This window comes from Ursus arctos, unplaced genomic scaffold (genome assembly GCF_023065955.2).
Source record: "Ursus arctos isolate Adak ecotype North America unplaced genomic scaffold, UrsArc2.0 scaffold_3, whole genome shotgun sequence".
Classification (NCBI taxonomy): Eukaryota; Metazoa; Chordata; class Mammalia; order Carnivora; family Ursidae; genus Ursus; species Ursus arctos.
In genome coordinates this window covers 102102092-102117087 of record NW_026622985.1, presented here as the reverse complement: position 1 = coordinate 102117087, position 14996 = coordinate 102102092, and the positions used below count along the sequence as shown (strand labels likewise).

General features: G+C 43.4%; 1 protein-coding gene across 3 annotated transcripts in view; it reads left to right on the top strand.

The window, feature by feature from the left end:
* The first annotated feature begins 2067 nt into the window (after window positions 1-2067).
* Window positions 2068-14996, top strand: part of NCAPG2 (non-SMC condensin II complex subunit G2) — a 64155-nt gene continuing 51226 nt past the window's right edge. The window contains exons 1-8 of one of the 3 annotated variants that reach the window (XM_026479236.4): window positions 2068-2173; window positions 2500-2719; window positions 3584-3648; window positions 3927-4046; window positions 8983-9171; window positions 9525-9639; window positions 11380-11534; window positions 13390-13524. In XM_026479236.4, the coding sequence (XP_026335021.2) occupies window positions 3969-4046; window positions 8983-9171; window positions 9525-9639; window positions 11380-11534; window positions 13390-13524 (672 nt within the window). In that variant the 5' untranslated portion in view covers window positions 2068-2173; window positions 2500-2719; window positions 3584-3648; window positions 3927-3968. Of the gene's footprint in view, window positions 2174-2499; window positions 2720-3583; window positions 3649-3926; window positions 4047-4680; window positions 4813-8982; window positions 9172-9524; window positions 9640-11379; window positions 11535-13389; window positions 13525-14996 lie in introns of those variants that run through there. The other 2 variants (XM_057304397.1, XM_048213074.2) reach the window with 2 other exon arrangements.

Below are 14996 nucleotides of genomic sequence, written 5' to 3'. Positions count from 1 at the left end.
AGGGGTGTGTGGTGACTGCATGAGCAGGGTCCAGGTACACTGTCGAGACAGATAGGGCTGCGGGTTTCTGGGGCTCCACATCCCCCTCACGAAGAGAGCCAACGCGTGATGAGATGGGCCCATAGCCTGGTAAGCTGCTTCATGATGGACTCCTCAGGGGCAGTCTCCTTCCAGATCCCGACTGCAGCAGAGGGGCAGGGGGAGCCCAGAGGGGGCCTATGGTGTGTTGGTGACCTGAGGGGGCCCATGGGCCCAGATCCTAGGAGAGGTGTGCATTATTTCTCTGTAGTTCATAAACACTCTCCCAGACTTTCAGACAGTTAATTCTGATTTGGCTGATTGGTTTGACAGTGAGGCCTGGACTTACCGTTTGGATTGTTTAGAAGATATTTTCCATAAGTTGACTGAGTAGGATCTGTAGTGCTCCAAGGTGTGGGAAAAGCATATGTAAATTAAGAGACAAAAGCTTTTATCATTTCTTAAATCTTTAAAAAAATGTTTTATTTATTTATTTGACAGAGAGAGAGCGAGAGAGAGCAGGGCAGAGGAAGAGGGAGAAGCAGGCTCCCCGCTGAGCAGGGAGCCCTATACAGGGACTCCGTCCCAGGAGTCCAGGATCATGACCTGAGCCGAAGGCAGATGCTTCACCGACTGAGCCCCCCAGGCGCCCAAAAGCTTTTATTTTTTTATTAAAAAAACGGTATTGACAAAAGTGCCTTAAATGAAAGAGTAAACAATATACCGTAATTAATAGTAATTCACTGTATCTGGGCAAAGGTTTGGTAAACTTCCTAAGAACTGAGAAAGTGAGTGATTCCAAGTGACTGGATAAAAAAAATCTTTTTGAAGTTCAGGTGGTTTCCAAGTTTGTGCTTTCAACAAAAATTGAAGGAAAGCTCAATCAAGTTATTGGCAGATACAAATTAAATTAAAAGAATTGATGGGGTGGAGCGCTGGGTCTGTGATGGGGACAAGATCAAAGGTGCAGGAGAGTGGACAGTGAGGGAAGGAGAGACGGAAGGATCTGGGACTGACCACGGTTGACAAGAAGACAAGTGGCCGTCTCAGGATGCCGCGATGCCGCTGGCTTAGCTTCTTGAGCCTGGACAGGACCACAGCATCTGTTACAGAGCAAGAAAGGACGGGGACCCACCTAGACTTACGGGACCTCCACCAGAACCTAACCTCTACGGGCGGCTGACACCGGCCTCCTTCTCCATGGACGGATTTTTAAAAATACACAGATAGAAAATGTAAAAAAATAAAAAAATAAAAAAAAATCGATGATAGATCCATATGTGATTTTTGGCATTTAACTAAAATGTGTTCGCAGAGTTGAGTGACATCACTATCGTTTCTTCTCATTTCTGTTTATGTGAACAAATTTTCTCAGTATTTACGTATACAAACACGAAGAATCAGAATAGAATACTCATCCTTGGAAACATGAATGGATTGAAAAAATAATCTTAATCATAGCATTGAGGTGTTTAAACAAAATTTTAGTTTTATAAATACTTATCAAAATCTGCAATTGATTGATGTGGTTTTGACCTATTTGTATCTCTAATAAACGTGGACGCTTTAAACTCTAGAGCATTGTGGTCACGAGATATTTAAGGAGTCTGTCTGTCCTGCTGGGGACAGGACCGTCGGACACCGCATAGCAGAAGCAGATCGACGCGAGGACTGCGTTTCGCGGAGGCCGGGCGCCCGGTTGTCCAAGGGTTCGGATCCCACCGGACACTTACGGCGACATCACAGTTTTAAAAGTCCACCTTTATAGTGACGTCGAGATCGCAATCGTTTCAGCTGCTTAAACCACTGATAAGACAAATCTGGATTTCACACTAAAAAAGCCAGATCTGCGTTGGCGCGGGAGAGGCGTGGCCGGGTCGTGGGGCGTGGCCCGCGGGGTTGCGGGGCGTGGGCCGGGACGGGGGCGTGGCCGGGCGCGGCGAGGCCGGGGCGTGGGGCGTGGCCGGGGCTCGGAACTCGGTCGAGGCGCGGGGCGGGGCGTGCGGCGCGCCCTCCGGCGGACCCCGCCCAGGCGCTCTCGGCTCTCGCGAGAGCGGCGCGTGGTGACGCGCCCGCCGGCGGAGCGCGTCGCCGGCGCGGGCGGGCGGGTTTGAATCTGGTCCGAGCGCGGGAAACGGCGGGTTTCCGGGACGAGGTGAGCGCCGCGGTGCCGGCCTGCGGAGGGCTCCCGGCAAGGGCAAGGGTCGGGACGTGGCGGGGGTCGGGCGGGTGGGGCCCCCAGTCCCACAGCGCCCGCGTGGGCGCGACCCGAGCCCACGGCCGGCTGGCGGCTCTGAGGCGGCCCCGGGGCGGCGGGCAGCGGGGCCCTGGGCGCGCCGACGCCCGGGGCTGAGTTCAGGGAGGACCGCGGCGCTGGACCGGGCCCCGGGAGAGGACGCCTCCCCGCTCCCCCCCAGCTCTGGGCCCCAGAGGGGATCGGTGCCCGGGCCCCTGTCCCCACGCGCCTGTCATCGTTCTCAGGTGAACGGCAGGCTCCTCAGGTGCTGACAGGCGCCGCGCGTCTCCGCGCTCCTGCTCCTTCCGTGCCGGAGCCCGGTGTGCCCTGCGAACGGGTAGCTGCGTGCTGAGATGACGCCTCCCCCTGAGCGCGGCGTCTGGCGGGACGGCCGACGGCTGGGGCCCCACTAGTACCGGAGACGCAGAGGGGCCGCGTGCGGCAGACGGAGCGCGAGGCGGACAGGTACTGGCCTGTGTCAGGAAACGGCGGTGCGGTAGCGGGAGTCGTCCGCCAGACGTAGTCCGTGGTCGTAGGGCTGCAGCGCCAGGGGTCACTTGGAGAAGTTCCCAGAAGTCCGAGACAGGGGCAGGGCTCGCAGACGCAAGTTCAGGACGTGTGAGCCCGTGTACTTGACTGCACCTTCTTGGAATGTTTACTTTTAAGTCCATGAGTGGACACTGGCCAGAATTAGTCATCGAGCCCGTGGCTGGCCACCCTCCCTGCTGCTTGGCCGGGAGGAAGTGAAGTGTTCGTAGCTCGTTAGGATCTGGGCTCTGTGTTAATGATGACTCTCTGTCCCCATCATTGTTCCCGTTGGTGCCGGTCATTTTCCATATTGCTCTTTATAACGGTGCAGGAGGTGTTCATTTGTCTTCGCGGGGAGGGGTCTTACTGCATGTATGTTCCATCGTTTTGCTATTACTCCATGTTTTGGGATGTCTTTCAGACAGATCACTGCCAGCACCAGGTGGTGTGAATGGAAAATAGGACTTACTGGGGAAAACACAGGCAGGAGGGAGGTTGCACACAACTCCCTGAGCTCTGGCCCCCGCGGGACTGGGTTGAGCCTGCTGTGGTTGGGCACAGCTAACGCACGTGCTCCGGCTGACAAGCCCCCCGCGGCCCGCGCCACGCTGAGGAGCGGGAGCTGCAGCTGGGAGCTTTGGTAGAGGCACGGCCCTTCAGAAAGGCGGTCTCCAGGAGTCAGCAGCTGGGGTCGGCCTTCGCTCTCGCTCTCACCCTTTTTTTTTTGGTTTTCTTTTTTCTTTTAGTACTTTCTTTTATTGATTCTAAGACTTTTTTTTCCCCATGTTTTGATGGAATCAGCCTTCTTTTGTTGAGCCGACTCAGACCCGCCTGAGCATCTTGCTAAGGTACCGAAAGGAGAGAAGGTGAGCCTCCCACAGCCCTTTGGAGTTTGCTTTCCTTCATTAGTGGTAATTTCATTAACAATTGATAATAACGTAATGTTATGTTGATACTATCCTTGGTAAAGAAAGTAAGAATTATTTTTTAGATATTATAACTTGTTTTATGTCAGAATATTGTTAAAAACTGTCTACAGTTTTTTGGGTTTTTTTGCAATTTTGTATGTTAATACCAAATTACATCTTGTAAGAAAAGATATATTTGCAAATTCAAATTTCAGTATGATTGTGTTTTCTGCTAGGGTTACAGAATAAATGCCATATGAAAAACAGTTTCATCTGTCATGGAAAAACGAGAGACGTTTGTACAAGCGGTGTCTAAGGAGCTGATTGGAGAATTTTTGCAGTTTGTTCAACTTGATGTAAGTTTATGTTTAGCTTTATTGTGATTTGATTGTTAATTACATCCACAAATAAAATATAGTCATCTCAGTGAATCCTTAGGGAACAAGGTTTATTTAGAAAAACAGAACTATGCTCAAATACACCTGCTAATGGACAACTATTCACAAATTGTATTTCCTGCTTCCTTTGAAGAGAGTTGTAAGAATGCTAAGTGATGTAACAGTGTGCTTCTGTTTACTTAAATATTTGGTGATCTCTTGCTTTGTGCATGGCACAGTGAGGAAGACCTACTTTTTTGGTCCTCAGGTTATTTACAGTGTTGTGGTAGATCCAGGTCTGTAAATACAGCAGAGTAAAAAGGCTAAGCTGGGACAAGGATATGGGAGGGGGCCCAAATCCAGCCATGGATTGCTTCCTATCCCAGTGGAAAGGGTATGGAAGCTATGATATAGAGAGTAAATAAGTCAGCCAGTCAAAGACAGATGTGGGGAAGGACCTCTCCAAGTATAGAGGGGATAACTTTAAAGACCGGAGAAGGCACATTGTATTTAACGTGAAGACATTCAGTAGGGCTAGGGTATAGAAATGCCAGGTCAGGAGGAGGCAGGGGCTGAGATTTAAATTATGTCAGTCCTTCTTTACCACTTTAAGGAGCCGAGAATTTATCCTGAGAGGTGCGGACGCTGGTACACGCATAGATTGAAGAGGGCAACACAAGATCCCAGAGAGTGGTGAAGAGCCCTGCATTATGGTGGTTGCATTAGGAGATGGACATGGGAAGATGTGAGTGCCTTTATGAGCTGTCAGGTGTTGAGATGCTGGTGCTGTTGACTGGATATGGGTCAGGGAAAAGGCCAAGACAGATTCTAGGTTCTGACTTGTGGTGCCTTTCAGTGAGATCAAGGATGTGGGGAAAAGGCAGGTTTGAGCGGGAAGATAGGCTCAATTTGGGATGTTCTGGATGACTGCCAGGGGGATGTGCACAAGTTGATGTCCAGTAGGTGGATGGATAGCTGTGTCTGAGGCCCAGGAAAGAGGTCTGGATAGAGACAGATTTGGGTGTCCTCAGTGGCACTTGGAAGTTTCAGTCATGGGAATGCATGGGATCATCTATAGTGTAATCAGAGAAGAGAAGCCTAGGACAGAGCTCTGAGGAACCCCAACACTTAAGGTCCAACTCTAACACACTTGTGACTTTGTAGCAGGAGATACATACCTCACTTGTTCTGCTCATGCAGTGAAAATTAAATTAGTAGTAATTAAGAAGTAGAGAAGAACCTAGTAGGAAATTTGTTGCTAGCAACATTTATGAAGTCATTTTTCTTTATAAGAGGAAATGAGCTTATTATATGGTTTTGTATTGTAAAATGGTACTCTGTAAACTTAAAAATAACCAGCACAAACTCACAGGCAGCACATCACAGAAGTGTCTGTAAGAGCAAACTATTTAGATGTTACATAAATGCCTGTTTTAGTAGGAGTACAGATGATTTGTATTATATCAGATGTGCAGTACACAGGTGGCTTAAAGTTTACGAGATTATTGTTGCGGGCGGGTATTAACTAATCATAGTACTAACTAATACCACAAACTTAATTGATGATGATGAAGCTAAGTTAGTATCGATTTAAAATCAAAAGGCCAAAGTAGCAGCATTTGGTTAGCACAGTCCATGCAAGATCACACTGGTGCTGTGGTGACAACGCCCTTTGAGGTGCTTGCCTCCGACTACCCTGGTCACATGCTGGAGAGCCCTGGACTGTTGCTCAGCAACGGACATCTCAGGAGGATGCTGACTTCGTCCTCATATTCATAGGCATTCGTTTTAGTTTATGAGTACCAAGCTTTATTAACACTTAATAATTTAGTATCTCACTCACCGTGTAGCTCTTAGTTAAACGTGAAAATGAGAAGATGTAGGATTGTGCTTCACTTGTTTTCTTTGAGTTGAATGGTATGAAATGCCATTCTGTAGGTCAGGATAGTTGAATAATGGCAGTTTCACATGGTCAGGCAGATAATTAAGTCAGTTTGAAGCCTATTAGGTGGGCCTCCCCACATACAATCCGTTCTATAATGCAACATACACATTGCCAAAAATGGCCAAAAATCGCTGTACTCTGCAGAACAGGCAATGAAAACCAGAAGGATTATGGGACAAGTGGGGTTAAGGGCATAACACTCAAAAACCTCACCAGTGACACGTTAAAAAAAGATAGTGACCTAATAAAAAGCAGTTTTATACAAGTTAATTCACTAAGAAGTACACAAATACCGTAGTAAACGTGACATTTACGTTGAAAAAGATCCTAAGTTTGCAGGTGGAAGTGGGTGCCCATGTTCCCAGGGGCTAGCCTGCCAACCCTGTGGGTGACAGGAAGAGAACAGAGAAGAAAAATACAGACCAGGCTAGGAGGACAGAGAACATTGAAGAGAGCATTGGTCAGAGGGTTGCATTGAGGTGGGTCATGAAGGTGGGAGGGACCCAGAGTGTGGATGGTGTGGCTTGCAGCACATGTGGGGTCTCAGGGGCTAACACGTGTCTGGGGTGTGTGTTTTCTGTGACTCTGAGGGTCCATTCAGTGGGTGCAGTTTTCTGCATTCACCTACTGATGAAATCCCACATAAGTAAACCAGAAATTGCCCTTTGCGGAAATTGCATTGGAACAAATTTGCTTTTCAAAACAAGTGTTACGGAGCAGCACTGACTGTGCCCTCAGTAGTTCTCTGAGAATGGAGGGTCAGTGTCAAGAGTAGGAGGGTCAGGACCCAGGATAACTGCCATTTAAGGAGTTTGTCCTGAGTGGTCTTTGGATGCCAGGCTCTGCTCTGGGGGTTGGGATACAGCACATACCAAATTTCTGCCCAAAGAGAGCTTAGGTTGTAGAGATGAAGGGAGAGAAACAAGCCGGGTAGAGGTTGGGAGTGCAGTGTGATTTTGGTCAGAGATTGGAATGGGTCCTTGGAGACTGAGGGAAGAGAATTCTGGGCAAGAGGGATGGGGAGGGAAAGACCCTGAGGCACGTGCACACCTGGGCAGCTCAGCTGGGGCTTCCTGGGAGAGGAGGGAAGATGGTAGGAGTTAGGGTGGGGAGGTAGCCTTGGAGGGCCCTGGAGAGGCTACCGGCCCGCCACTTTGCTACTGAAATAACTGCAGAGTTAAAGGAAAGTTGCAGAAGAATCCTGAATCCCCTGTGCTCAGATTTGCCAGTTACCACCTGCCATGTTTTCTTTATCATTCCCTGCATTTACCTGTTCTTTTTGAGTCATTTGGGCGTCCGTTGGAGGCATTTGTCTCATTCCTAAATATTATTAGTGTGTATTTGCCTAAACAAAGATATTCTCTTATGTAATCACAATAAAAATTCTAAAACTCGGGAAATTTGACATTGGCACAATGATACTGTCATCTGCAGTACACATTCATGTTTTTCCCCTGATCCAGAACCCCTTTCAGTATGACACGTTGCATTCAGTTGACTTGTTAGCTTCTTCTAGAGAGCTTCTCAGCCTTACTTCATTTTTCATTACATTGACAGTTTTGAAGGGTATAGGCAGCTATTTTGTGGCATACCCTTCAATTTGCACTTATTTGATGATTTGATTAAACTTATTTTATGCATTTTGGCAGGAGCTGCATAAGTGGTGTTCTGTCCTCCTCAGTGGAGGCAATGTTGTCCATTTGTCCCATTATTGGTGAGGTTCGTTTTAATCAGTCACTTTGGGTTCCACCAGATTCCTCTATTGTGAAGCTACTATTTCCACCTTCATAATTAATTGTCATTGGGGAAGTAAGTTGAGATTAAATAAATACCCTGCTCCTCATCATACTTCTACCCACGAGTTTTAGTATCAATTGATGATTCTTGCCTGAATCAATTATTACTATAATGGCTATAAAATTGTGATTTTCCAGCCACATGTTCCTTCCGTATTTATTTGTTGGTGTTCTAAAGCCTGCTGATGCTATTTGTTATGTTATTTATTTATTATCAGTATAGTTTCACTGGTTCTTACTTTATTCATTGGGTTATAATCGCTATATCCCAATATAATCGCTATAACCCAATTCATTGGGTTACTGTCACTGTTTCAGTACTCACATTAGCTGCAGGCAGCCCCTTTATAATGGATCCTCTACCCTTTTGATAACAGTTTCTGTTTGCTGTATCAAAGAGTAAGTGAGGTCATCTGCTCAGAGTGAGAGGAAATGGTTGGCTCAGGGGTTTTAAGGACAGTTGAGAGGATCTGATGTACTTTCCTTGGCTACTGGGAGAGAATGATGTCTAGAGACGAGTTAAGAGGTGGGTGTTGAGGGCCCAAGTTGGGTTAGGGATCAGAAACTTCAGGTACACTCAGTTGGCTTTGCTGTGTTAGGGGCTGGAGCTGCAGTTAGTACTGTATAGCTCGAGCACACTGTTTTGCCCCAATTATAAGCCTGGAGATGGTAGACATCTGGATGGATTGATTTTGAGAGAGGATTTTTCTAAGTGGGTGAAATTTTAAACTCCAAAGACTAGGTTACTAGGGCTGAATAGGTAGGGGAGAAACCTGCTACTTTCTATTTTATTTATTTTATTTTATCTTACTTTATTTTAAAATTTTATTTATTTGAGAGAGAGGGCATACAAGCTGGCAGAGGGGCAGAGGGAGAGGGAGGAGCAGACTCCCCGCTGAGCAGGGAGCCCAATGTGGGGCTCAATCCCAGCACCCTGGGATCACGACCTGAGCCAAAAGCAGACGCTTAACCAGCTTAGCCACCCAGGTGTCCTGGAATCTGCTGCTTTCTGTCTCATGATTCCTCTACTTTTCCCTTTAGGAGAAGTATTTCAAAACTACAACTCAGCTCTTGAAATGGTACTTAGCACTTAAGCTTTTCTTTCAATGCCATTATAAAAGGGATAGAACTAATTTTTGTATTTGAAATATAACAATTGCTATTTATTTTGCAGAAAGATGCTTCTGACCCTTTCAGCCTAAATGAACTACTAGATGAATTATCAAGGAAACAGAAAGAAGAGCTATGGCAAAGGCTCAGGAATTTATTAACAGATGTGTTGTTAGAAAGCCCAGTGGCTGGGTGGCAGATGGTGGAAGTCCAGGATGAAGATGATATGGAAACAGAGCATGATTCAAAAATGGTAGTAGTAGTCTTTCAAATATAAAACTTGTTACCTTTTCTTTGTTAAAAAATAATTAGTTATTGTATATAATTGAATTTTAAGTTAAGAAGAAACTTAAAGCTAGAAGTTAGGAATATTAGGAGTCTGTTTATTATAGTTTTACTTTTTCCAATCCTGCTGTTATTAATCCACTATTCAATGTTGCTGTTCTTTTTGGATAACTGACCTGTAGTTAATTTTAATTCACTTTTTAGAATAAGCTAGAAGTGTGGGTTGATTTTTATAAATTTAGTAACTTTCACATTTCTTTTAAAAATTGTATTTTAAGTTGATCTTTAATCACTTGAACTTTGATTTTTTTTCATTTATAGAAAAAAAACATAGAAATAATTCATGCAATTACATCTGTGGTTCTTGCTTCTGTATCTGTAATAAATGAAAGTGAGAATTATGAAGACTTACTGGAATGTGCAGTTATGTTGAATGGTAAGTTGAATTTGTGATAACATGGTGTGTTTAGGGGTGGGCATCTAATGATTCTCTGTAAAAGGAAACCAGTCATCATGTAGAAGTGGAAGTATAAGGAATAACTTTGCATTCAAGCTCTTTTACTTCAGCTAGAAAAGGAGCAAAGAAGTATTCTTTTAAGGGCTGTCCTGACGAACTGATTTAATTTAAGCCACATAGAACTATGTCAGATGGTGAAAATGTACATTACTGAACAACTGACTGCTTGTTGTTTTCAAATTTTTCGGAATGTCTTATTTGACCTACAGGACCCTAGTGATAAGTAAGAGCTTATTAAGGGAAAATGGTCTGATTATAAATTCCTCAGCTGGTGATTACTGCCAGAAAGTTTCAGCTTAACCAAGCATATGTGACATTGCATTTTTTTCTTTAAATATGTTATAAACATGACCTGAAGAATAATTATTGACTCTTAGGGGACCTTTACTATTATAATTTATATCATAGTGATTTTCAGGTTTTAACTAAATTGTGAAACTGTAGTTATTAATTTAGGAGGAACACTATGAATTTGAATATCTGATTATAAAATATTTACATAAAACTCTTTTATCAATATAAAAGATGCAAAGTAATTTTAATGCGTTTTAAGAAAAATCATCTAAGTGTCCTGACCTTCACCCTGTGAATGTATTAGTTCCATGGGACAAACTCTCCTGTGAGACTTCTCATTCTTTTTTTTTTTTTTTTTTTTTAAAGATTTTATTTATTTATTCGACAGAGATAGAGACAGCCAGCGAGAGGGAACATAAGCAGGGGGAGTGGGAGAGGAAGAAGCAGGCTCATAGCAGAGGAGCCTGATGTGGGGCTCGATCCCATAATGCCGGGATCACGCCCTGAGCCGAAGGCAGACGCTTAACCGCTGTGCCACCCAGGCGCCCCAAGAGACTTCTCATTCTTAGTGCCACTTGGATTTATGTATTTTTTTTATTCAAAATTCTTGCATTGGAATACAATGTGTTATTAAGAAGTTACACTCAGTTGTTATATATACTGATTAGGGAATCAGTATATAAATAGTTCCCAAGTAGTTCCCAATGCTCTGTGAATGTTACTACAGTTTATTTTCACAGTCTCCAAATAACTGTTTTGTAAGATGATTAGTGCTAACATTGTAGTTGTTCCTAACTTCCCATTGATTCAGGAATTTAACATGGATGTAATGGCATTCAGAGGTCTATGGATTATACTTATGAGCATATTATCAGTATTTTCATTTCATTCTTGAACTTTTCTAGTAATAAAAGCACTGTGGTTTTTGTATTCATTATAATAATTGCTTTTACTGTTTTTCACCAGTGAGCCAGAATTTGAGGCCAACCTATGAAGGACAGATGTTATGGATTAGTGGTTGCCACACCTGACCTGGGTTTTGGGTTTGGTGTCGAGTGTTACCTGTGGGTGTCCTAACACTCACATTTGGGTAGTTTGAATACCTGCCTCTCTTAAATGAGGGGTTTGGGCAGTATGACCCCTCTGAGTCTTCCAGTTCTAAAATTTTGTATTCTGTTGTGTCTGCTTTTATAAAAGTAGTTAACAGGTTTTTCAAGTTAACATCCTTTGTATTCTATAAATAATGTATATAAATTTCTGGCAAGTTAAACATAAACTTATGTTTGTTTAGCAAACCTTTGTGAGTCATAGTACTTTACACTATTGAATCTTTACTAATTGAACAATTACTGTGCTCTGTTTTAGGTATTTTATATGCATTACCTGAATCTGAAAGAAAGCTGCAGAGTTCCATTCAGGATTTATGTGTCATATGGTGGGAGAAAGGCCTGCCTGCGAAGGAAGATATGGGAAAGACTGCTTTTATCATGCTATTAAGGAAGAGCCTAGAGACTAAAACAGTATGCTTACTTTTTAAAACACATGCCTTTCTTTAATAGTGCACGTGTTTATACCAGCTAGGAGTTATGTTTACTCCTAAGTGGCCTGACTGCAGTTGCTTCCCCATTAGGGTCTTTTTAACTTGAGATGTTCGGGCAATGGCTCTGCATTGCAGTCTATCTTTTTCTTTTTCTTTTTTAATTTTTATTTATTTATTTATTTAAGATTTTATTTATTTGTCAGAGAGAGAGCTATACAGAGCACAAGTGGGGAATGGCAGGCAGAGGGAGAAGCAGGCTCCCCACTGAGCAGGGAGTCCGCCACAGGACTCGATTCCAGGACCTTGGGATCATGACCTGAGCTGAAGGCAGATGCTTAACTGACTGAGCCTCCCAGGTGTCCCATCCACATTGCCGTCTTATGTGGGCTTTCTCCTCCATCTTCCAGGGTGTGTGGTCCTTGTCCTCCCTCTTATCACTTCATGGTAGTAAGGTGGCTATTCCACCTTCACTTTCATATGTAAGTTCCAGGCAGGAAGAAGAGGTAGGGAAGCAGCAAGGGCCAGAATTCTCAGAAGTTCTCAACTTGTATCCACCATTCAGAATCAGGTCACATGGCCACATCTGTTTGCTGCAAATGGGATTTTTGAAGGGATACATTGCCACTGTTAGCGAAAGTGGATATTTTTAGTAGCAAAGAAGGGATGAGGTAACTGAGATAGGTAAGTGGAAGTGGCTGCCTGTGTTAGTGTGGTCCTCTGAGAGGCAGACCCCACCTCAGACTGCATAGGATTGGTCATATGTGATGAAGGGCTAAAGGGGGCAGGAGTGGTAGGGAAAGCCTCAGGCCCAGGTGCAGGCACCACACCCGTAGGAGGTGGGGTTGTGTCAGACTGCAGCCTAGGTAGGTTTGAGGATTGGATTTAACTTGGTCCATTTCTCAGCTTTTCATCTTTGGTGTCTAGTTAAGATATCCAGAAAAAGAACAGTTTCTGTCCTCTGATCAAGAGAACAACAGATACTTATGTTCATCTTAGAAAATTGAGCAAATGAAGAAAAGGGAAAATGAGGAAGATAAAAATCCTCTAATTCCACTACCTAAGGTGATCATTCCTATTTTCCAGATGTTTAGGAATTTCTCTTTGTCTTTTCTCCCCCTCATACCTTTACTTCCTTATGACAGATTCCTAGAAATGAAATTCATGGGTCAGTGGGTTTGAACTTGATGCACATTTGGAGTTCTTGCTACACACTGCCAACAGCTTTCTAGCAGACTTGCCTTTCATCACACTCCCACTGTGTGTCTGTCTCACCATGGCCTCCAAGGAGCTGCCAGTTTGATGACAGAAAAGACTGTGGCTGCTCCCTCAGCTCGCCATAAAATGTCAGGATTTATCCTTAAGCCATTGTTAGTTTATCTTTTTAAAATCTGTTTTCAAAAAAAAAAAAATCCATTTTCCCTGCCTTTTTGTTTAGCTTTTAAATCAAGGCTTTATTTAATGTCGCTCTAGTGTTTTACACCTGTGCCGTTGGTATATGGGCGCCATTAGCAGCATGGGGCTACTTAAGTTTCACTTGTAGTGAAGAAAACTAAACGCTGGGTTCCTCATTGCACTGGTCACACGTCCATGCTCTGTAGCCTGCCGGGACTGGCAGATGCTGCACTGGGCATTGCAGACTCGGACTCCACACCGCAGAAGCCAGGCAGTGCTGCCTATCAGTGCTTCTGTGTGCTTTTGCCACAGTGTCTTCCTTTTAGATGAATAATCCAGAGTCGTAATTATTTATTATATAAAGTATTCTTGTTGTAAATTTGAAACGTGACCTTAATTATTTATTAAAAAACTATCATCTTTCATTTTTATGTCATTCCTAGGGTGCAGACATATGTCGGCTTTGGCGTATTCATCAAGCTTTATATTGCTTTGATTATGATTTAGAGGAAAGTAAAGAAATCAAAGATATGCTACTTGAGTGTTTCATAAGTGTTAAATATATCAAGAAAGAAGAGGTAACTAGGTTTTTCTTTTTTGGCGTTTTTGTGTGTTACTTTTTAATGGATGTTTTTCCTAAGTTCATGTAGTTGCTCTTGTACCATGCTTGGTGCTTTAATGAAAGAGTCAGCCTAACTATCAAGAGTTGTTACATTTATTGCACATTTTTGCCACATAGCAGTATTCACACATTTTATAAATCGTTGCTTATTTCATCATTAAATCAGATGGTAATAGGTGGCTGTGAATCCTGGGGGAACTGTGATTGCACTTTAAGAATGATTGGGTTGGGGATGGGCTACATGGGTGATAGGCATTAAGGAGGGCACTTGTGATGAGCACTGGGTTTTGTGTGTAAGTGTTGAATCACTGAATTCTACTCCAGAAACCAACATTGCACTGTATGTTCACTAACAAAATTAAAAAAAAAAAAAAAGAAAAAGTTCTTTTTTCAATGAAATCAAAAGAAAAGAATACTTAAAAATAAGGTTGAGAAAACATTTCCCAGTAGATCAGTCCCGACCCTCTGCCCTAATTCCAGGCTAATTGGCATTTACTCAGAACCATCATCACACAATATTCTCAATTTCTTTTTTCCTGCCATCTAGTCAATCCAGAGAGAAGCTTCTGGCCACTGCTGCACTGTCCATTTTGGTGGTCATTCCCACATGTAGCTACTGAGCATGTGGACTATGGCCAGTCGAATTGTGGCCTTCAGTATAAAATACATGGATTCAACACTTACTATGAAAAAAGAATGTAAAATAGCTCATTAAAAATTTTTATATACTTATTACATATTTAAATGATAATATTTTGGATATGTTGTCTTAAATACATTGCTAAAATTAATGTTTTTTACTTTTATTAATGTGGCTATTAGAAAATTAAAAAATTATAGAGTGGCTTGCATAGTTCTCTCGGACAGTTCTGAATTGTTATCTTGGGATTCTTACGTAGTCCTTTATTGGACATTGACTATATTCCCATGCTAGGGATGCCAAAAGATTTTTGCTTATATTACAGAAAATAGCCTTTGTTTCTGATTGCTTGTTGCATCACAGACACATAAGAGGCAAAAGGAGGAAGTCGTAGGGAAGTAGGTGGGAAAAGACTTCTCAGAAGAGGAGGAGTACCAGTTTTGAGGCTTATAAATGAAGAACTTGTTCAAGGTCCTGTAGCTTGTCAGGGACAAAGACACAGTCATGCTTTGACCACTCCAAAGCACCCTCTCCAGCCAGCTAGGTTAAAGGCCAGAAAGGCTATTTTTAGTTCCCTTGTTCACTTATTAGGTGGTGACCTTGATCAGACTACTTTGAATCTCATGTTTCCTTCTGTAAAATAGGAACCACAGTGGGTCTTTCTCAGGATTCCTGAGGAGCACATGGGGTGATGTGTGTAGAACACAGTACTTTAGCACAGTACCTGGCAGGGACCGAGCATGTGGGAGGTGTTCTAACTGCTAATTCCTATTACTGCATCATCGTTG